The 20,643-nt window shown below is 42.1% G+C and overlaps 2 protein-coding genes across 5 annotated transcripts; one reads left to right on the top strand and one right to left on the bottom strand.

The window, feature by feature from the left end:
* Positions 1-19: 19 nt before the first annotated feature.
* Positions 20-6,299, top strand: LOC102236203 (chondroadherin-like protein). Of its 3 annotated transcripts, none has more exons than XM_023340427.1 (12): positions 20-77; positions 766-839; positions 1,918-2,094; positions 2,196-2,390; positions 2,659-2,814; positions 2,917-3,062; positions 3,222-3,503; positions 3,579-3,798; positions 4,512-4,788; positions 4,868-5,280; positions 5,352-5,518; positions 5,616-6,299. In XM_023340427.1, exons 2-12 carry the CDS (start codon positions 780-782, stop codon positions 5,851-5,853), a joined length of 2,331 nt encoding a protein of 776 aa, XP_023196195.1. In that variant the 5' UTR covers positions 20-77; positions 766-779; the 3' UTR covers positions 5,854-6,299. The 3 variants fall into 3 exon arrangements, with proteins under 3 accessions (XP_023196195.1, XP_023196196.1, XP_005814457.1); XM_023340428.1 differs by having other exon boundaries at positions 62-77; positions 372-839; XM_005814400.2 differs by lacking the exon at positions 20-77 and having other exon boundaries at positions 92-839; positions 4,515-4,788.
* Positions 6,300-6,956: 657 nt separating this feature from the next.
* On the bottom strand, positions 6,957-18,491 carry LOC102226333 (lethal(3)malignant brain tumor-like protein 2). 2 transcript variants are annotated; one of them, XM_023341440.1, is made up of 18 exons: positions 18,356-18,491; positions 17,620-18,104; positions 17,443-17,548; positions 17,215-17,348; positions 15,019-15,091; positions 14,081-14,157; positions 13,745-13,862; positions 12,574-12,708; positions 12,361-12,446; positions 12,031-12,277; positions 11,546-11,616; positions 10,632-10,736; positions 10,375-10,522; positions 10,181-10,263; positions 8,378-8,612; positions 8,199-8,264; positions 7,616-7,744; positions 6,957-7,543 (listed from the first exon to the last, which is right to left on the bottom strand). In XM_023341440.1, the coding sequence occupies exons 2-18, from the start codon at positions 17,968-17,970 to the stop codon at positions 7,230-7,232; spliced, it is 2,478 nt and encodes an 825-aa protein (XP_023197208.1). In that variant the 5' UTR covers positions 17,971-18,104; positions 18,356-18,491; the 3' UTR covers positions 6,957-7,229. The 2 variants fall into 2 exon arrangements, with proteins under 2 accessions (XP_023197208.1, XP_023197209.1); XM_023341441.1 differs by lacking the exons at positions 17,215-17,348; positions 17,443-17,548; positions 17,620-18,104; positions 18,356-18,491 and adding an exon at positions 15,743-17,208.
* Positions 18,492-20,643: the final 2,152 nt, after the last annotated feature.

Raw genomic sequence — 20,643 nt, 5'->3', positions numbered from 1 at the left:
ATAAGCAGAGTTGGTTTTGGACGAGGCACAGCCGGGTAAAGAGAAGTGGAGTCTTAGCGAGCTGCAGCGAAGTAGAGGTTAGTGTACCGAAAATATGCTTGATGAAAATCATCTGTGGATTTAAAAACTTTCTCTAATTTTTTTTATTGGTAACAATTGACGACGCAAAAGCTGTGCTTCATTAGCCTGTGATGTATGCTTTATTTTCTTCAGTTTGTTTTTGTCCTAGTTTTGCTGGCATGCGTTAAGATGAGCCAGTAAATGGATACATTAACGCATGGGAATGTCTAAAATCAGTGTAAAATAGTTTTCACACCCTGCTAGATGAAAGGACTCTCTTTTTTTTCCCTTTTTTTTGTTTGTTTTTGCAGAGGGAATACATTTTTGGCATGACATCGGCAGGAATAGACACTGCGTCTTTGTACGCAGCTTCCTCTCTGCAGTTTGGACCCCAGTAAGGGTCCGAGCAAACATTCCTCCGTCTCCAGTTTCTGAGTCCCTCCGTGTTTTCCCTTTACTTTAAGGGACAAAGCAATAACATTTTTAACAGTGCTTCATTTAGACAAATAGCCAACTTTTAAACAGGATTTTCTTTTCTAACCAAGTTTTTAGATATTAAAAACTATTCTACATTTATGTCTTTGCTGTTTGGTTTTTTTTTACGGTCCTGCTGGTGTAAGATTGAGGCACAAGCTAATGTTTTAGTTCTCCAAATCTCTGAACATGAAACTGTTAAGCTTTTGGTCTCTGCTCCTGTGGATCAAGGCTGTTGATCCAACATGGGAATGTGGCTTCAGGGCATTCCAGTGGAGACCAGAGCAGGGGCAAGTGGCATAAAGGTAGGAATTATAAAGCATTTCCATATTTAAAAGCTCAGACTAATTAAGGTTTTCACTACTTTTCATCTTCACTAGAGAGGAGGGTTGGGGCCTCTTTTGTAAAAATCTGACGTTTTTTCCTCAGAATCCATATTTCTCAGAATTCTGACTTGATCTCTGCAGATTAAAATCAGACTTTTGAGGACAATGTCTCTCTTTTCTTTTTTTTTTTGTATCAGTGGCTCTAATCCTCTTCTGTACCTCTCAAATTAGAGACTTGCAAAAGTATTTGTACAACTCAAAATTGCTGGCATTGTGTTCCACAAGCAATAAATCCATCCGTTTTCTTACACCTTTGTCCCCAGCGGGGCCGGAAGGGGTGCTGGTGCCTATCTCCAGCTAGACATTTTGGGTGAGAGGCGGGGTTACACCCTGGAGAGGTCGCCAGTCCATCACAGGGCAACACAGACCAAAAACAATCCGTCCGTCATTTATTGGGATTTTATGTCAGACCGACATAAACAAATGCAGAATCATAAAATGGAAGGAACATGCTTTTCAAAAGCAGAGGAGATGACACTCTCCTCGACAGACTTACAGAAGAGCTGCATCATTTTACTGCACCGACACTAAAGGACCCAAGCTTCTTCAAGAAGCACTGGACGTCTGAGGTGTACCCAGTGAAAAGGAATGGTGAGAGAACAGCCCCCTGTGGTACACCTGTGCTGGTTAGAGACTCAATCCTTCCATCTCACAAACTGTGGTCTGTTTGTCAGGGAGTCATTGATCAAGGCGAATGGTGACCCCTCCACCTGTGCCTTCTAGAGTTTATGACAAAACACCTCAGTTTCTCTTAAACTGCTCTGTATTTATCCTATCAGGTTCCCTGCCCCTACTGAAGGAAATCAACCACCACGTTTCACTGTGGGGAAGGTGTTTTAACTATGGTGCTTTGTCAGTTTTCCTCTTCACTGCGTTTTTCAAATAGGGCAAAGATTTCAGTTTTGATGTGATCACAGTTTTCACACATTTTCATGCTTAAAAGTGAGTTGTTCCTGCATATTGAAGTAATCCTCTTATAAATTCTCTTTCTTTACAGATGCCTGTTCTGGACTTGCCGAACCCTTTCTGGGCTCTGTTGCTCAGCTTGTTGCTCCTTTGCATCCCTCCGAGTCACACAGCAAAATGTCCACAGCAGTGCATTTGTGACCAGATCCAACTCAAAGTGGCCTGTGTGAACAAAAACCTGACCCAAGTTCCTTCCACTGTTGATGAGGTTTCTCCTCACACACACAGACACACACACTCATCAGGGTTTCTACACATACAGTTTGTCACTGAGCTGTAAGGCTACAGCTGCGATGTGTTTTGCTCTAGATAACCGTGAAGCTGGATCTCCGAGGCAGTGACATCCAAGAACTTCCCTCAGGAGCTTTTAAACACACTCCCTATCTGACTCACCTTTGGCTGCCGAGGTGTAACATCCGGAGAGTTAAGGAGGGGGCTTTCCGTGGCCTTGGCCGCCTGGTCTTCCTTAACCTGGCCTACAACAACATAGAGATCCTCTACCAGGTGATCAGAAAGTCACAGATACAGCTATAAGCTATGCTGTCCCAATTTCTCCCTTTTGAGTTGCTGCCATTCTTCATGCCATAAATTCACCACCATTCTTCAACAAATGCCATTGATTAGACAAGTCCAATTTAGATCCACTTTCAAAAAAAAAATCCAGTTCACTTCAAATGAAACCAGTTGATCAATAGTCAGATCAGATTCAAAATAATACTTATGTTTTTAGGGCAAAGTGGGTAAAACTATGGTTTATGTCCTTTGAGTCTAGGAATCTTTTGATGGCCTTTCCTCGCTGAAGGAGCTGTTCATCGACCATAACCGTGTGGAAGAGATAAAGCCTGGAGCGTTCTCTCAGCTGGGCTTCCTCAACCTTCTCTCTGTCACCCACAACCAGCTGGTCTACATGCCCCACCTGGCCTTCCAGGTACACAATCACAAAAATTTCCCGAAAGGGAAAACTGCGCACACACCAATCAGAAAATTGACTACAAGCGCATTTGATACAAGCAAATGTTCATCCTTCAAGGGCTTGCAGAACATCAAGTGGCTTCGTCTCAGTCACAATTCTCTGAATTACCTGGACACTGAGGCGTTCGCTGGCTTGTTCACGCTCAACCGACTCAGCCTTGACCACAACGAGCTGCAGTTTTTTCCAACTGAAACCATGACAAGGTAAGGATGCTCGGAGAGATGACCTCTGCTTTCAGTGGGGAGGGAGCTTAGACAATTCTCCAAAGGAGATACCAGACAGCAGATCCACTGCAGTAACATACATGTTTTAATCCTGATGTTTCCCTCTTCTTCTCCACATCTCTTCCTTCCTGTGTCCAGGCTGCCAGAGGTGACTCGTCTGGACCTTAGCTATAACCCCATGACATATCTGGGAGAGAACGCAGTGTCCATGGCAAAGCTGACACACCTCTTCCTGGACCACATGTCCCTGCAGGACCTGGTCAACACGGCTGTATCGAAATCTCCCAACCTTGTACACCTGGACATCAGCCATAACCAGCTGCGTGTCCTTCAGCCCTTTTCTGAAGGCTCACCCAAGCTGGCACGTCTCAGCCTGGCTGGGAACCCCATCAACTGCAACTGCTACTTGCGTCCACTCAGGTGCAGCGAAACTCACTGGCTGGTTTTTAATCGACCACAGGGATGTTTATTTCTTTATTTTTGACCATCTTGCAGAGAGTGGGCAATCTATCGCAAAGTGAAGCTGCTGGGGACGTGTGGAGGACCGGCCCATCTTTCAGGGGAGAGCCTGGAGGCTGTCTACCCTAAAGAGCTGCGCTGCCAGAGCCAGGAAGCCATGCTGAAGGCAGAGTTTGAGGAAGCAACCAGGATCACTCCACCACCCACCCAAGAGCCAGAAAACAAGATCAAATGTCCTGCCAACTGTGTCTGTGAGGTGACTGGGTTACTTAAGGGGATTGGATGGATTAATGAGAGGTTTCAAGTTTTGCTTTGTTTTTTTTTTTTCTTTTTCAAATTTGTCTTGCCCTCTCTTGTGATTCAGTATACCAGAGAGCAAGTACAGGTTATGCAGAAAAAGAATGCACATTCTTATATTTCTAAGGTTTTTATGAAAACTAGATCATCGGGACCTTGAACCAAGTTCAGCAGCAATACCTTAAAACCATTGTCCTGTCTTACTTGGTTGTGGACTTCTTCGAGGTGTCGTCAGTTATTAAGGCCTCGATAAACACCTTCAGTTGTTTATGTTTCAGTCACTTCAGTTGCACTTTGGCTACATTGATGTGATTTAGGTGTAGAACTTAGGGTGTCCCTCATGTTTGGGCAAACCTCTAACTATCAGACAGATGGCTTCACATTTGACTCTACAACAATTTGATTTATGTACAGAGTTCGTGGCAAACTCCATGCTTGTTTGTTTCCCAGATCAGGAGGGCTTCAAAATGAGTCAAAAGCATCATCCCTTCACCACCTTGGTGGACTTCTGGCTTGAGGCATTTACGCTTAGTTTTGCGTAAACTGGTAACCTACCCTACCTGTCATGAGACCAACAGAAAATCAGCTTATGGATAGATTAAACTAGTAGTTGTGTTTGTCTGTGTGGGTCCTTGAGTCTTTACCAATAATACTTCTGAAACTGTTTGCCAGCAGGCAGAGACACACCACTCTTCATGCGAGAACCGCGGCCACACCAAAGTGCCTCGAGGTTTCTCTCCCGAGACACGTCTTCTTGACATGCGAGGCAATAACTTCCACTACATTCCCAGCAACAGTTTCCCTGGTGTGGCCCAGGTGGTATCGCTGCACTTGCAGCGCTGCAAGATTGTGGATGTGGAGGTCGGGGCTTTCAGCGGTATGAAGGGACTGATATACCTCTACCTGTCTGAGAACGACCTCACGTCCCTCAGTCCTGAAGCCTTTAAAGGTGCTTTTTATGAGGAAAAGAATCTATAAGGTTTATTCTTTCAATAATTACAAGCTTGGTTAATCTTCTGAATCCACAGGTCTGCCGCAGCTGACTTACCTCCACCTGGAGAAGAATCGCTTTGCTGATTTTCCCAAAGGAGCCTTTAAATTGGTGCCTAGTCTGCTAGCACTTCACTTGGAGAACAATGCCATCACCAAGTTGGAGGCTGGTATTCTGACTGGAGCTTTGGGTCTCAGAGCTCTTTACCTCACTGGAAACAACATTGGGAACATTTCACCCAGGGCTTTGGATCAGGCCAGTGGTCTAGAAAAGCTCCACCTGGGGGGAAACAAGCTGAAGGAGGTGCCCACCGAGGCACTGAGCAAGGCAAGGAACATCGAGGACCTCAGGCTGTCCAGTAATTTGATCCGCTGGGTGGGCCCGAACGCTTTTAAACCGCTGGAGGGATCTCTGAAGGACCTGTATCTGGATAAGATGGGGCTGGAGAAGGTGAGCTTCTCCCCTAAAGAGCTTAACCAAGTGCACAAAAATGCTTTCTGATGATGTTTTCCAAACCGCAGATGTCTGAGAACTCCCTAGTTGGTGTGGGTCCAGGGTTAAGGAGTCTGTTTCTGGAAGGTAATAAGTTGGAAGAGGTGCCCGATTTCCATCAACTTGCATCCCTGGAAGTCATCAACCTGGCCGACAACCCTCTGATGTGCGACTGCCCTCTACTGCCGCTACGCCTGTAAGCAGCTCTTTTGACTTAAAGATATCCCATTGGCAGACATTTTGGCATTGCTAATGGAGAACTTGGACATTATCTGTTCCTCTCTTTCATCTAGGTGGATTGAGAAGGTTAATCTCAAGGTGAGAGCCACTTGCGCTAATCCCCCTGAGGTGAAGGGCCGAAAGGTCAAAGATGTCTACGTGTTCAAGGCATGTTCGGGTGGAGAAAGTCTTCCACATAAGGCCACTGGCACGGAAAAGCAGCACAAGAGGTTATCCAGGGCCCCTGTCAGTGTTATTTGTCGCCATGGTAGACGAAGGGCCAGGGCATGCGCAAACCAGAAGTTGCGCTAGACTTTTTTGTTGTCGTACATTTGAACTGACTGCGTCAAAAGTATTCTGTCGTATTCTATTTAAATGACATCGACGTGGGTTACTCTGTCGCATCTAATTTTTATGCAGTTTAATTAATATTCAACAAGTTGAACAGACAATCCAGATCCCATCACACATAAAAAGAAACCCCAAAATACACCACCATGGTGGACATCCGATAATGAGGATTAAGTTAATAGTAAAATCACAAGCTATGCTCCACCGTTGCCATCTATAGACGTGTGTATGTCTATGTTCTCTACTGCGCATGCAGGGACACTTTTAGGCGGTTTGCAACAAGCACATTTAATTGAAAATAACTTAGCAGGTGTTGATGCTGCATTTTTGTCTCTGTCTGTACATTAAAAAATAAAGTGTTCTAGATGACGCAACATATTACTTTAGTACTTACATTGCACCGTCTACTTGCTGTGTTGGTTTTCGTTCTGTTTTTTTCTATAACTGTGTAGAACTTTGCCAAAGACATATTTCCCTTTGGAGACAAAGTATATTCTAATCCACAGGTCTCAAACTCCAGTCCTCAAGGGCCGCTGTCCTGCAGTTTTTAGATGTGCCACACGTACAAAACACTGGAATAAAATGGCTTAATTACCTCCTCCTTGTGTAGATCAGTTCTCCAGAGCCTTAATGACCTAATTATTCTATTCAGGTGGTGCAGCAGAGGCACATCTAAAAGTTGCAGGACAGCGGCCCTCCAGGACTGGAGTTTGAGACCCCTGTTCTAATCTATTCAATTTTACAGTACTGTATTTTCTGTTTTAAATATAAGCAATATGGTTGATCTAAACGTTTTTGTTGGAAATTTGGTGCTAAAATCAAACCACATGCATTTTTAATCCAGTTTCTCACAAGTTGAAAATCCCCCACTTATGTCAGACAGTTGTTTCAAAATAAAATTCTGTATTAATATCCTGACAAAGGTTTGAAACTTTTAACTAATTGTCATTAAACTCTAATCTAATATGCTCAATAGCTTAGCTTGTTTCTGTCTGGATAAGCTAAATGACTCCATCTTGGCTTTGTGGCTTTTGCTCCAGACCCATAAACACAAACTTATCTGGTATTACTTCCACAAAAGACGACAGCAAATCAGCTGGTTTATTTGTAACTGATAGGAAATTTAGACAAAAGTGATCTGCAGAAGACAAAGTAAAACAGAAGTAAATAAAAAAGAACTATCATTACAGCCAAAGTTATCCATCATGCTTTTAACATGGTCAAAGGGAGGTAGTTCCTAAACTCTACACGATGCGATTGACATTGACATATTTATCAAAACTAATATTTTGTTCTAAACTTGTGAGGTTTTCATTGTCTGTGAAAGCCTCTCCCTCTCATACGTCTATGTCTTCAGTTTCTCCGGCCCGGTCCTGCTCAGTGTTGCTCTCCCACATCTCATTCTGATTGCTGTCGTTTTCTCGACTCCCGGCCTTCAAGCCTTCTTGATCTGTGTTTTTGTTTTCACTCTGAACGGTAGTTTCTCTGAAGTCTTCCTTCGGAGATCCATCCTCCTCTCGGCCGGGCCGCATCGACTCCGTCTGCTGCTCCGTCTTCTCCTGCTTTACGGGTCTCAGTGAGGCTTGCCGAGTCTTGTGAGGATTCTCGATAGGAGTCTCCATCTCCTCCACTTTCACCTGGACCGGGGCGACTGCAGAGACAAACCTCGTTCAGCCGGTTGTTTGAAATGTAGAAGTGACGGATCTGAGAGCCGGTCACTCACTCTCTTGTTCCTCTGCTTCAGTTTTGATGGCTGGGATCTCCGGCTGACTACTCTGAGAACTTTCTGGCAGCTCGTTAGAGGCGTCGCTCGCTTGTTCCTGGATCATCCGCTTCCTACCGTACTTTCTTCCTGAAGCAGGGAATAGAATAAAAAAATAAAGGAAAATAAAGCAGATGAATCTGTAATTTGTGAGGAAATGTAAATATTTTATAAAACACAAAGCAAAAACACACGCTGGAGCAGAATTATGGATTTTTGTTAGCCGAAAAGTCAACCTGCGTCTAATTTATGGTCAACAATAAATTCAATTCAAAAATACTTTATTGATCCCAAACAGAATATTTTTGTAACTCCCACGATCACAAGAACATGATTAGACCTTTTTGAATTCTGCACAAAAAAATTTTAATGCAAAAAAAAAAAAAAAAATACTACTAAGTCTAATAAAAACTAAGCAACATTTAACTAATAATAACTAGAAAACACACTATTAGATTTATTGATGGGGTAATTAATAAATCTAATGAAAAAAAATCCAAAACTATTGTGACCCTGGCGTGTAGTGGGGAAACGTTTCACGTACTCTTTCTGCCGTGCACGATGGGTTTGGGCTTCTTGTACTGCGCCGAGTGGTTTTCAGTCAAATGTGCTGGAAAACAAAAACAAAATCATTCCATTATCCAACACACCGCTGAGATGGGGTTAAAAATAAAAGCTAAAAACTAAAAAGAAAAAAAAGAAAAGCTCTCCAGATGTTTTCACCGAGTCCTGGAGGCGGCTGCAGCTGGTAGCCCACCAGCTCGCACCATCCGACGGGGTAGATGTCCGGAGACTGGTGGTCTACCCACTGGTCGAACTCGTCCTCCCAGCCGTCGAAGTGGATCAGCAGGAGGCGGCCCACGCAGCGCTTCACCGTGGCGACGCACACCAGCCGCGGCTCCATCAGGTCCACGGCCTCCAGCTTCATGTTGGGGGAGAAACCGTGGCCTGGGTTGTCCTGAGGAAAAACAACCAGAAACAAACAACAAAAAACACCACAAGGTGTGATGGTTTATAGCAGGGGTGGGCACTCCTGGTCCTCGAGGGCCGGTGTCCTGCAACTTTTAGATGCATCTCTACTTCAACACACCTGAGTCAAATAATGAGGTCGTTAACAGGACTCTGGAGAACTTGACTGCACTTAGGAGGAGATTCAGCTGTTGGATTCAGGTGTGTTGGACCAGGGAGACATCTAAGAGTTGCAGGACACCGGCCCTCGAGGACCAGGATTGCCCACCCCTGGTTTATAGTATTTTACACCAGTAAAACTTTTCCTCAAACTTATTGGAATTTAAAGTGACGAATTATCAAATGGAAAGAAAAACGATGACTTGTTTACATTTTTATTCTGCCCCCAGTTACTCTGACACCCCGAAATAAAGTCCAGCACAACAAACTGGATTCAGAAGTGGCCTAACAAGAAAACGGAGCTACCAGGATCTGCAGCCTAAATAGGACAAAAAATTTTTAAAACAACTTCATAATCCTTCTCATTACTGACGACAACTGTTCAACTGTTATTGAATCTAAGCTGCACCTCTGGTAAAACACAGTGGTGGCAGCATAAGGCTGTGGGGACATTTTTCTTCAGTAGAGAAACTGGGCAGAGGATTTTTATTTAGCTCCTCTTAGCATTTTGCTGCAGTATCAGCTCCGAATCGTTACGAGGCATATCTCTAGTAACTGAACGTTTTAGCCGTCCTGATTCAACAAGCCTCATTACAATTGCTGGCTGATAAACAGGCTTTCACTAAACTGTAGTCATCTGAATCAGGTGTGTTAAAAAGGCAGTATTATGTATTTTCTAGGCCTATTTTATAGCACAATCATGTAACTACTGTATATTATCTGTTGTTATAAAGATGTTGCATGTCAAACATAACCCAGAAGAAATCTGACTTTGTATTTTAGCACCTTGAAATTGGGTCTCTGTCTCTTTAAGAAGCTCCTGCTCCTTCTGAAACTCTGCCTTCAGGAAGTCATCACAACATGGCTCCTCTATTGACCCTTTGACAACGTTTTTACCAGCGTTGCACTGAGAAGTAGCTCCTATAATGAGCTCAGCAGATGAGCAGTTCCACCAGGTGTTTGCTAATTGCTGCTGGCTAGTCTGAAGGAGCTGAGTGAGGGACAAACAGGGGAGGGGCTGCTCTGTGAGGCAGAAACTTGGAAACTGCAGCTCAGAGAAGGTGGGGCTAGGTCCAACCAGGACTTTTGCACAGATTAATGGTTGCCATGGAGTTGAAAGGATTTCTCAAACATGCATGAAAGAGTCTAGGCAACACTCCAGGTATGTTTCTGATGAGGGAATAACATAGCATGATATAAAGTTAAAAAAAGAAAAGAAAAGAAAAAATGTCAATTTTACATAATACCGCCTGTTTAAAACAGTGAACCATGTAAAACCTGCAATAAACTGAAGTTTCCAAGGTAGTTTGTAATCCTGGGTGGTTTAGTCCATCTCTGTTCAAACCGTCATATAACAAGAACCAAATTCAGACTTCTGCCTCCCAAAGCAGAACTCACAGTGTTAAACAGTCGTGCTGGTGCAGCCGTTGCTTTTCTCTCCTGCAGATATTTGTCCCAGGTGAAAGTCTGAGGATCAGAACCTGCCAGGACACAGACACGGATCACGTTTCTTGATAAAACCACAAGCTGATGAATCACAATCCGCAGGAGAACGACTCGTTTGGAGCGCTGATGAGGCAGCAGACCATCACCTCGGGGCACGGTGAGGGTGATGTCGTTCCTTTTACAGAAGTTGATGGGCAGTATGGCGTGGGAGGAGGCGTGGTAGCAGAACCAGTCGGCGCCGTTGTTCAGCTCCGTCCCGTCGATGCCCACCATGAGGTAACCGTCCAGCAGCACCTGCAGATGACCAGGTACAAGGCAGAGGTATCGATTCTGATGAAGGCAGAGCTGACCAATCAGACGTGAGCGCCACCCCCAAACAAAAAAACTAATAAAGCTTTGTTACCTTGTGAACAGTGGCGACACAGATGTTTCCCAGATTCAGAGGATCAATGGCTTCCAGCTTCATTCCCTCCTCAAAGAATCCCTCCCCCATGTAGACGATCCTGGGCTGCAGGTCACACGAAAACATTTTCAATTCATACAAACAGGAATTTAATTTTCTTTTACATCTAACAATTTGAAACTAGAACAGCTGAAATCATCCAAGCAAGCAAGTAAACCTTTAGAAGACACAAGTTTATGGGGGGGGGGGACCTACAAAACCTAACCAAAGGCAGGAAAACACCGCCAACTAGTGGTGAGTTCAAGCAGCACAAACATTTTAAAGTGGGAATCTCCAAGTTTCCCCAGCCCAGCTGGTTGAGTCAGATATTTTATTAATAATTAGGGCAAAATTGTTACACACAAGTTTTAACTTTCTTACAATGGGAAACAAAAAGAACACAACGTGTCGGTCCTTAAATAAAGAATGCTTTCAGAGTTCGCTTTAATCTTAAAAGGATCACATTTATCTAATGAATTTTACTCCAAAGCAGACTTTGTTGCACTCAAATCTGCTTTTGATTTATCATAAGTGCTTTCAAAACTCATTTCTGAAAATATGCAAAACTTTTATTTTTTTCTTTAATTTAGCATAAATAAAGAATGTGTTGCAAACTGAATTTTACTAAAGCACACCGGCTTTTCAAGTTAAACATCTGCTATGCTTTAGACAGCCGATAACCTTATTTGTTTTAATAAAATATTTACCGGATCCATGATGAGTTTAACAGGTAAATATTATTCACAATATATTTTCTTGTGATGCTTGGTTATAGTATTTTTCTTATTTATTTATTTTTTCCAAAGTTGGAATGCCACCTCTTTACAGAATGTGAGACAGGAGTCAAACATTTTTGCATTAGAGATACAGCTTACCTTTTTAAAGAGGCCCTGGAACATATTTTCACTGTTTCCCTTTGGGTTGCTTGAAGCTTCCATGTTGCTTCCTATAAACAAGACAACTGAGTAACTGACAGTAAAAAGAAAAAAAAACCTTCACTATTGTAAGCTATTATCCACAAGTCAAATGAACAGTTTTTTTTATGTTTCCATGACTGAGTTGTTTCTAACTTTACACGCAATACACAACAAAGTGGAAATAAGAAATGGCAATCTTAGCGGAAACCGCCACAGCAGTGCAGTGATATGCCATTATGGTCTGTTAAGATCTCCATTGTGACAAGAATTCATTAATATGCAGCGATAACAATAATAATAATCCAAATGCAGCTCCCCATGAACATGTAAAAAGAACGAAAAGAAAACTTTCAAACACATGACGTTTAAAGATAAAGCTCAACACTCAGTATGAAAAATAAATAAATAAATAATCCGATGTTTTTCCCCGCTTTTGAACTCACCATATGCTTTAATGGTGTGACCCACGGTCTTGGACCACCCCAGCGGGTGGACAAGAGGACTCCACATGTGGCACCAGAAGTCGAAGACCACGTTGTCGGGGACGTCGCTCTGGTCGGCGTACACCAGCCGGAGACGGCCGCCGACGACGGCGTCGACGACTGCCAGGCGGGTGCGGCTCACGTGTTTGGGGTCCACCACCTCCACGCGTGTGCCGACCCTGAACGAGGGCTTCATGCTCTCCGCCAGCTGACGAAGCCAAAAACAAACAGTTCGGCTCCAGTTTCGTCTTCCGGGAAGAGGAAGCGCGTCAAAAACAGCAAAACGTCTACCTTCACGTAGAAGTCGACGGGCAGAGTGGTGGAGCCCACCAGCTTCTTCATCAGATACAATTTCCAATCGGAGATATTCTTCGCATCTGTAAAACGGACGAGTTTTTGTTTGTTTGTTTGTTTTTTCCGGTAGGGAATGTGGTTTTCTCGCGCGTCGTTTTACGGTTAGCCAAGATTCAAATCTGGGAAAAGGGGAAAAAAGCAGGAGCTCACCTTGCGGCGGCACCAGCAGCTTGCTGGTCATGGAGCACCACCCGATCGGGTTCAGCTCCCCCGACACTACGCTGCACCAGAAGTCATGGCTGCTGTCGTGTTCGTAGCCTTCGTATCGAAGTAGAGCTTTGTAGCCTGCAGACAGGCGAGCAGAGGACGGAGTTAAAAGCACAAAACCATTACAGAGCAGCTCGGGATGCGGCGTGAAGGTTTTCATATTCCGTCTCGCTACAACCCCAAATTTCCGTGGCTTTCATAAGAGAACTGTCACAATAACAAATTTTGCTAGGCGATGCATTGAGACCATTTTCTTCAAGTAGCAGCCTGCACTGATAATGCAGACCAATAAACTTTTAATTTCTAAAAGAACACTTTGCACTGGATCTGGAAGATATTTTAAATATTCAAACAACCAAAAACTAAATAAAACGTAAATAAAATCCAAACAACCAAAAGCACAAATAAATTGCAAGGGGCAGTATTATGTTTTTCCAGGTACCCGGTGCCATTTTATAGCACAATCAAGTAACTATGTTTACTTCAGTTGTTAAAAAAAATCCAAGATATATCAAAAATGAAAGGAAATCTGACTTTGCAATTTAACGCCTTAAAATTGGGCATCTGTCTCTTTAAGAAACTCCTGCTCTTTCTGAACCTAATCATAGTATGGCTCCTCTATTAACCCTCTCACGACATTGTTACCAGTGTTTCACTGAGAAGCAGCTCCTATAATGAGCTCCACTGATGAGCAGATCCACCAGGTATTTGCTAATTGCTGTTGGCTAGTCTGAAGGAGCAGAGTGGAGGAGGAGCAGCACTTTTCAGTTTGTTATAAACAATGTTTTGAGTCACGTTTACTTTTCTTACTAATTACACAATTGTGCGCCCCTTTGTGTTGGTCTTTCCTATAAAGTTCCACTGAAATATATTCATGTTTGTGGTTGTAATGTGTCAAAATATGGAAAAGTGCAAAGGGTGTGAATACTTTTTGCATACAAGTGTATATTGGTTATACAGAGATGATAAATGTATGAAGTTTCATCATCATCATCATCATCTACACCAAATTTTAGAATTGACAAAAACACATTTGTTAGCAGGTATTAAAAAGTACAACTCTCGTGGTTTGACGGCACATTAATTGAAAAATAAGCAGAAAACCTTTACAAACCTGCGACCTGAAGAACAGTAGCAATCCAGTAGACTTTATTGGACAGGACAGCGTTGGTGTTGAGGACCTCCACCTTCATCCCGACGACCACATCATCCCAGTCAGAGCTGAGTGGAGCCTGCAGAGGGGAAGATCGTGAGCCGCCTTCTACATGCGCAACACGAGCTCACAACTACCCATAATCCATTTCTGGTCACTTTTCTCTTCTCTGCAGCAACACGTAGTCTGAGCAGCATTTTCAACCTGAAGACGTTCTCTATATTTAACCAATCGGTTCTTAAAAGCAACACAGGACATAATGTGTGTAACTTGCAGGACGTGGTAAGGTAGACTCACGTGCGCGAAGCCGGAGACGGGAGCAGCCAGCGCTCCTTCAGTCGTCAGGTAGGAGCCCCAGTCAAACACTGAATGTGCTGCAGAGTGAGCAGAGCAGAAAGCTACGTGCATGCCTGAGTTATCAAGAGAAAAGTTTCATCCTGTTGTAAATGGGAATATTGTTCAAGAATTGTTCTGTGGCACAATGAATGCTGTGCCATGCAGTCACAGCCATACAGTTATCTAACGGATCACAGAGAGAACGCTGATGCCCTAAACAGGCTGGAACAGACAAGGCATATACGCGTATATTTACAATACGGTCCATATTGTCTCTGCAAAAAAGACTCGTTATATAATCTTGAGGATTTACCCGGCGTTGAGGTGGTCGACATAAACCAACTATCTGGTGCTGCAGACTTCATATTATACGATGAGCCAAAAGCAAGTTTACAAAAGCCTGGAAGCATGCAGTTATTAAGTTTCAACCATTTAGGATCAAAAGAATCCAAAATGGTTGCTCTAACCTGATCAAAGAAATCCTCGAGATTATATGACAAGTCTCTTTATTTTCCCCCAGACAATATGGATCATATCCTAAATATACGTGTATGTTTTCCAAGATGCCTCGTCTGCGTCAGCCCATGCGGGGCATTAGATACTCGCTGTGATTAATCTTGCTCTGTTTTGAACTGGAGAAATAAACTTCCTGACCCCCGTCTGAATTTCACATGTTATTCTGCAACCCAGCAATAGCACCAAAAAATATCACAATAAAACTCTTTAAGTCCACATTGCAGGATCAAAAGTAACATTATATCTATGATAATCTAACCAAGAACTTCTAATTATTATATTTGTATCACTAAAACTGCATTTCATTGCAAGTTGTTAGTTTTGACACCTTATAGCCAGAGGTGTGTGTGTGTGTGTGTGTGAGCGCGCGCCCGCACCATTACCTTCTACTCCTGCAGTAGGGGAGGTTTTGTTCATTCTGTTCAGAACTGTAGCTTTCTTTGAGGGTGGTCGCCCCTAAAGAGAGGAAAGTGCATTACATATAAAGTTAGATCAGTTTCTCTGCTCTCACTACTGTAAACTACAGAAGAAGAAAATTTATTGTCTATTTACGCAACAATTTTCTGTTGTATTCTTACGTCTACCTCCAATAAAAGAATCAGTAAGTCTTTGTTTTTCCCTCTTTAATGTTTTGTTATGCTTGGATTCAAAATTAGAATCAGTCAAACCCAAAGTCAGCAGGTCAGACCTGAAAGAGAACCAGAAATCAGCACTGGCTCAAAAACAGACAGACTGCTGCATTTCTGCCAACATGAAGTTAATGTCCATCGAAAGCAAATATGAACTTAAATAGGTGTTGTCAAAAACTCCAAGTTCTTTTAATACACTGATCTCCTTTTAGAAGATGAAATCAGGTATGATGTCAGGAAATGGAAAACTGTTTCCAGTCAAATGTATTTTTGCACAGTTCTCCCAACTCGCAGAATGACATAGAAAAGTAATACTTTTCCAAACTTCTTAGGACTGAATAGATATTTGAATTCAAACATAAACATCTGAATTCTCCTCAGATATCTACGTCCCCATCAAACGGTGGACCGACGCCGGCTCAGTGTGAGGTCGCTGTTTTCCAGCATCCCGTCCACCGTGGTGACCGCGGGAACTCACCACCTTGCGCCTGAATGGAACGCCGAACAGGTCGTCGACGCAGTCGGTCGGGACCGCGGTGATTTTGAGCAAGGGGCCTCGGCGTCTCACACAGGAGTCCGTTTCTAGGTAATCGTCCGGCTGGAAGTGTTTCTGGCACACGAAGATCTTGCTGACGACGTGGACCGGGGTGTTCGGGTCCATGCCCAGCGTAAACAGCCATTGTCTCAGTCGCTCCGGGTCGCTGACAGGAAACCGATGGTAGACGAAGTCAGACCGCCTGCTCAAGCAGGAGTCCACGCAACAGGTTTTGGGCATTTCCGTGAGGAACAGGACGGAGCTGAGCCCCACACACGCTGGCTCACATCAACAACAGTAGCATTTAAAATCTAGCGCGGTCTTCTTTTTCTTCTTTATTTATTCCCCCCCGGGGTTGGAAGCCGTAAAGTAGTTGAGTGCTGCCACCTACTGGTCACTGTAACAATAAGACTCAAAAACTAGGAGTGTTGAAAAGTTGGTGACGGATTTCCGATGGACGTTTAGGGCCGTTGTGGATAAAAAATAATAATAACGAACGAACGAAGTAGTACATTTCTGCCGAAAAAAAGATTGACATTTCTAGATTAACTTCACACATTTGGAAAAAAAAGAATATTCCTGTATATTAAAGAGTAGAAACCAATTGCTAATTTTCAATGAGTAAATATAATTTACTATATTTTCACTAGTAAACTAGTATATTCTTGACCGTTGTAAAGTCTTAAAATTTGCATGAAAGAAAAAAAAAAGAACTCGGAAAATTCCTGAGAGGATAAAAACAGATATTTGCGGAAAACATAAAAATACCAGAAGTTGTCAAGGATTTTAGTGGGAAATTCAGGAGATTCACATCGGGATATTTTCTAAAGTGTTAGTACATCCGGGCTATTTTCCTGTATCAGAATGACATTTCCTGGGTGGACAAAATTAAGAGTTTTGTTTCCTTACTAATTTCTACTTTTTCAATGTAAAAATTGTTAATTTATGCCTTCAATTGTGGAAAATTTTACCTGTTTCTCATAAATGTATTACTCTTTGACATTAGAGAATATTCCATTTCTCTTCCAATTTACTCAAGAAATACCCATTTTTTATTTATTTTATTTTAACAAATGACTCTTTCAGATCAAAACCTTTGAGCTGATTAGATGGGCCACTAGTGCTGACTATATCGGAAACATGTCTAACAAAACACCAGAAACAACTTTTTAATTTGACAAAACGATTTGAATGGATCAATACCAAGGTATCAAGCCGAATCTCAAACCCTGCTGGAAGACACTCAGATTGAGTCTAAAGCAGGAATTTGCAAAGGCATAATACATAATGTGTACCACAGTGTGCATTAAGAACTTTAAATGTTCTCTGAAGTTTGGCAATTCGTTAAAACAGAATTGAAAAGAAGACCCTACCTAAAACATGGCACATGCCGACAGGATGGATTTCATTCTAACCTGCAGACGTGCCAGTATGGACGACCTCTTGGAGTTGGATGAATAAGAGCGTGAACAGGATAAGCTGCAAAAACGCTTTGATTTTGAAAAGAAGGTGCTGAAAGTGCCGGTTGTTCCACACATCTCACAAATCACTGCGAAGTGGAGAATGTAATCAGAGCCTGGTTTGTTTGGGGTTGTTTTTGCAAAAACATCTACAATTATTATTTTCAAATATCTGTTCCTCACATGGTCCATCACTTCTTGCTTTTTCCCTCCTGATCACCCGTACTTTTGGCACACATTCTTCTTTGCGAATGTTCTTATCGTCATCCTCCTTTCCTTTGTGTTCTCCCTGTGAAGAAATGGAGCTGAGGTTTATGTCGAACCACCGAGAAAACCCCACAAATCGATCGGCTTGCTTACATTATTCTTGCGCTCTGCTGTTTCTGCTGCGGAGGCGCGGCGCTGGATGGAAGGCAGGCACTGTTTGCAGCCCACTCCCCCGCAGGAGGAGCAGTGCGGTCGGACGAACACTGTGGGAGCTGCTCCCGGCCTCAGCTTCAGTGTCCCTGAAGGCATCTTGTCCTCAAAGTACTCTTTGCCAAAGTGCTCGCTGCAGAGGTGAGAGAAGCTTGTGGCCACCCACTTCACGCGGGTCCTCTGAACCTGCTTCTCCCACTTGCGGAACTCATCTGGATCCTTTGGGAACCTAAACAAAGTCACCCCATCTTCGACAGTTTTGCCACATCCGTAGGCCACGCAGTGGTAGGGCATCTTAAAAACGGGACCATCCGCTTCTCAGAGCTTCACGCACAGGCCTGGGTTCAGTGGTGGGTTTCTGGGTTTTTTCCAATGAACGAAAATCCATGCTACAAAAATCACATTTCAAACCCAAGGGGTCCTATGTCCTGTAATATCAGAGCGAACATTTTATTTTACAGACAAAGCATTAAGGAATTGGTTTTCTGAACACTGTAACCTAAGCTTTCATAAATAAATACTAAAACAAAGAAGTATCTTAGCTTTAACAGCTTTCTACAGGCTCTTCACTCACATCGAACCAAAATGTGACAGACTGTAAATCAAAGCTAGCTGCTAACCGTATGAACACTTCCTCATCTGTCCGTCAATAATACAACACGTATACAATACATATTACCTTCAATTACTACTTCCTGTGTCTAGTGATGTCCAAACATTTGGTTTAAAGATGTGTAAAACTGTAACATGTTCACACATGAGCTGTTCGACATCTTTGGAAGCACAATAAATGTACAGTAGTGACAGCTTCTTCTTCTTCTTGTGACAATTATTGGCGGTTGGTAAACAACTTAATGGTGCATTACTGCCACCAGCTGGTAAGGAGTGTATAGCAGAATTCTGACATTACACAAAATTAAAAAATTAAAAAAAAAAAACTTAAATGAAAATAATAATTTATTAAATCATTCTAAACGTGTTAGTACACCGAAGAAACTGCAATATAAGTAAATAGCATTTCTTTCCCCCTTCAACGCTTCTGATAATTTAACTAAACTTAACTAAACAGTTATTAGTGGTCGAGAAAAACGGCAGATGTCTCAATACTGCCACCTGCTGTTACTGAAAGCTTTTTAGTGAATAAATGTGAAGTGGCAGAAAAGGATGCAACTAAAAATCCGAACAGTGGTACGTGAATTTGTATTTTTTATTTTTTTATTTTATCTTACCGGTTCTTTAATGGGTAGTTTTATTAATATATGCTATCATATATATTAGTATGGCAGAATATTAATATATTCTGCAGATGCAGTATATTCTTTCTCACTAGAAGTCTTACGCTGTATCAGTCAGCCATGCCCCTCACTGCCACTAATATCAATGTGGGATGATTGTGGTAATGTTAGTAGGAGTACACCCTCTAATCGGTAGGTTGCCGGTTTGATTCTGTTGATGTGTCTTTTACCACTTACCATCAGTTGGCAACAATGAGTCTAAATTATCTTTTCAGTCAAGACATATGGTTGTAACTACAATCATGTGAATATTGATCGTTGACTAATGAACCTAGGTGTCTTGTGACGCAACAGTGAAGCGGTCTAGAAGAAAGTATGGAGCAGACTGTACTTTTTGAGGATGCTTTGCTCCTTCAGTGTTTGGACCACAATGCTGCATATCTTCCATAAATCCATTGCTCATCATCCGTTGGGGTAGCAGCATCAGAGCCAGGGACTTGAAAAGGCTCAACAAGCTGACAAAGATGGGTGGTTCTGTTCTGGGGACAACCGTCAACCTTCTTGAGATGATGCAGAGAAGGATTATTAATAATATGAAGAAGATTACGGACAACCCTGAGCGTCCTCTTTATGAGATTATATGACAACAGAGTGTCTTCGGTCAGAGACTGCTTCATCGTCGCTGAGACACTGACTGCTTTAGGAGATCCCTCCACAGCCATCACCATCTCCGATAACTCTTAGAGGAAACTTGGCTAATGCAAGTTACAAAATCACTTAATTCCCCTTTGGGGTTAATAAAACATTTTAAATTTGAAGTTTGAAACTATGGGCCTGTCTGACATTGTGAACAAACAAGGATGTTCAATGTCAAAATATCATTCTGGTTCTTATTGAGCAGCTCTCTTGTCCATATCACATCAAGTTACAGCACCATCACCTATGTGGTTGCTGATATTCCCATAGGAATGTACATGTACATACGAGATTCTAAAAAATATTCCCACACATGAAAAAATACCTGTTTAGTGGATGAAATGTACCGGCTGTTTCTCAAACTTACTTTGAATGGATAGTATTGATCAAATTTGATTACACGGGCAAAAATATGAAAAGTGTGGCAATTTGATTTCATATATTTTTAATAAGTGCTCTTAAATATGCATTTATTTTTTTTAACATTATCTTGCAAACACAGCAAAAGTTGAATTTTATTATCATCATAACACATAACACACTCACATTCTGTTTTGGTGAAATGTGAGACAGTATTCTCATAACATCGTGTTTTATTTGATGTTGTGAATCATTATACTGTAAACATATCCCTGTTGTAAAATATAGCTGAGTGGGGCAATAAAGGCTATGAGATCAAGAGTAACTCGTAGATATGTGGAATAATAACTGCTGCTTGAATTTAGAGTTTGAAATTTCAACTTTAAGAGTTGTTTTTTTTTTTTTTAAATGCATAGACAATTCTTGACATCACTTATGGGTTGGTTCAATTTTATTTTGGAAGTTATGGCACCTATAAAACAAGAAAAGAAAATATTACCGAGGACCATGCATGAAAGGTTTTAAGATACATCTTTAAAATAAATTATACATGAAATGCTTTACAAAAATATTCACACTCGTGGAATTCCTTCACATTTTGTCATGTTATAATCCCAAACTTTTACTGGGATTTTATGTGACAGACCAACATAACTATTAATTCTAACTTAGTTAG

Source organism: Xiphophorus maculatus, chromosome 10 (genome assembly GCF_002775205.1).
Source record: "Xiphophorus maculatus strain JP 163 A chromosome 10, X_maculatus-5.0-male, whole genome shotgun sequence".
Taxonomy (NCBI): Eukaryota; Metazoa; Chordata; class Actinopteri; order Cyprinodontiformes; family Poeciliidae; genus Xiphophorus; species Xiphophorus maculatus.
Note: the sequence above shows the minus strand (reverse complement) of the source record. Positions and strands in the feature narration are given on the sequence as shown.

Bases quoted from the DNA above. Each gene is read 5' to 3' on its own strand.
- LOC102236203 (XM_023340427.1), top strand. From the start codon at position 780: ATGGGAATGTGGCTTCAGGGCATTCCAGTGGAGACCAGAGCAGGGGCA. The intron at 4,789-4,867 runs GTGCTTTTTATG...CTGAATCCACAG, and splicing joins CAGTCCTGAAGCCTTTAAAG to GTCTGCCGCAGCTGACTTAC. The intron at 5,519-5,615 runs GTAAGCAGCTCT...TCTTTCATCTAG, and splicing joins CCTCTACTGCCGCTACGCCT to GTGGATTGAGAAGGTTAATC.
- LOC102226333 (XM_023341440.1), bottom strand. From the start codon at position 17,970: ATGCCCTACCACTGCGTGGCCTACGGATGTGGCAAAACTGTCGAAGAT. The intron at 17,349-17,442 runs GTGAGGAACAGA...TCCACTTCGCAG, and splicing joins AGCAAGAAGTGATGGACCAT to TGATTTGTGAGATGTGTGGA. The intron at 15,092-17,214 runs GTTAGAATGAAA...TCCTCTCTTTAG, and splicing joins CCATACTGGCACGTCTGCAG to GGGCGACCACCCTCAAAGAA.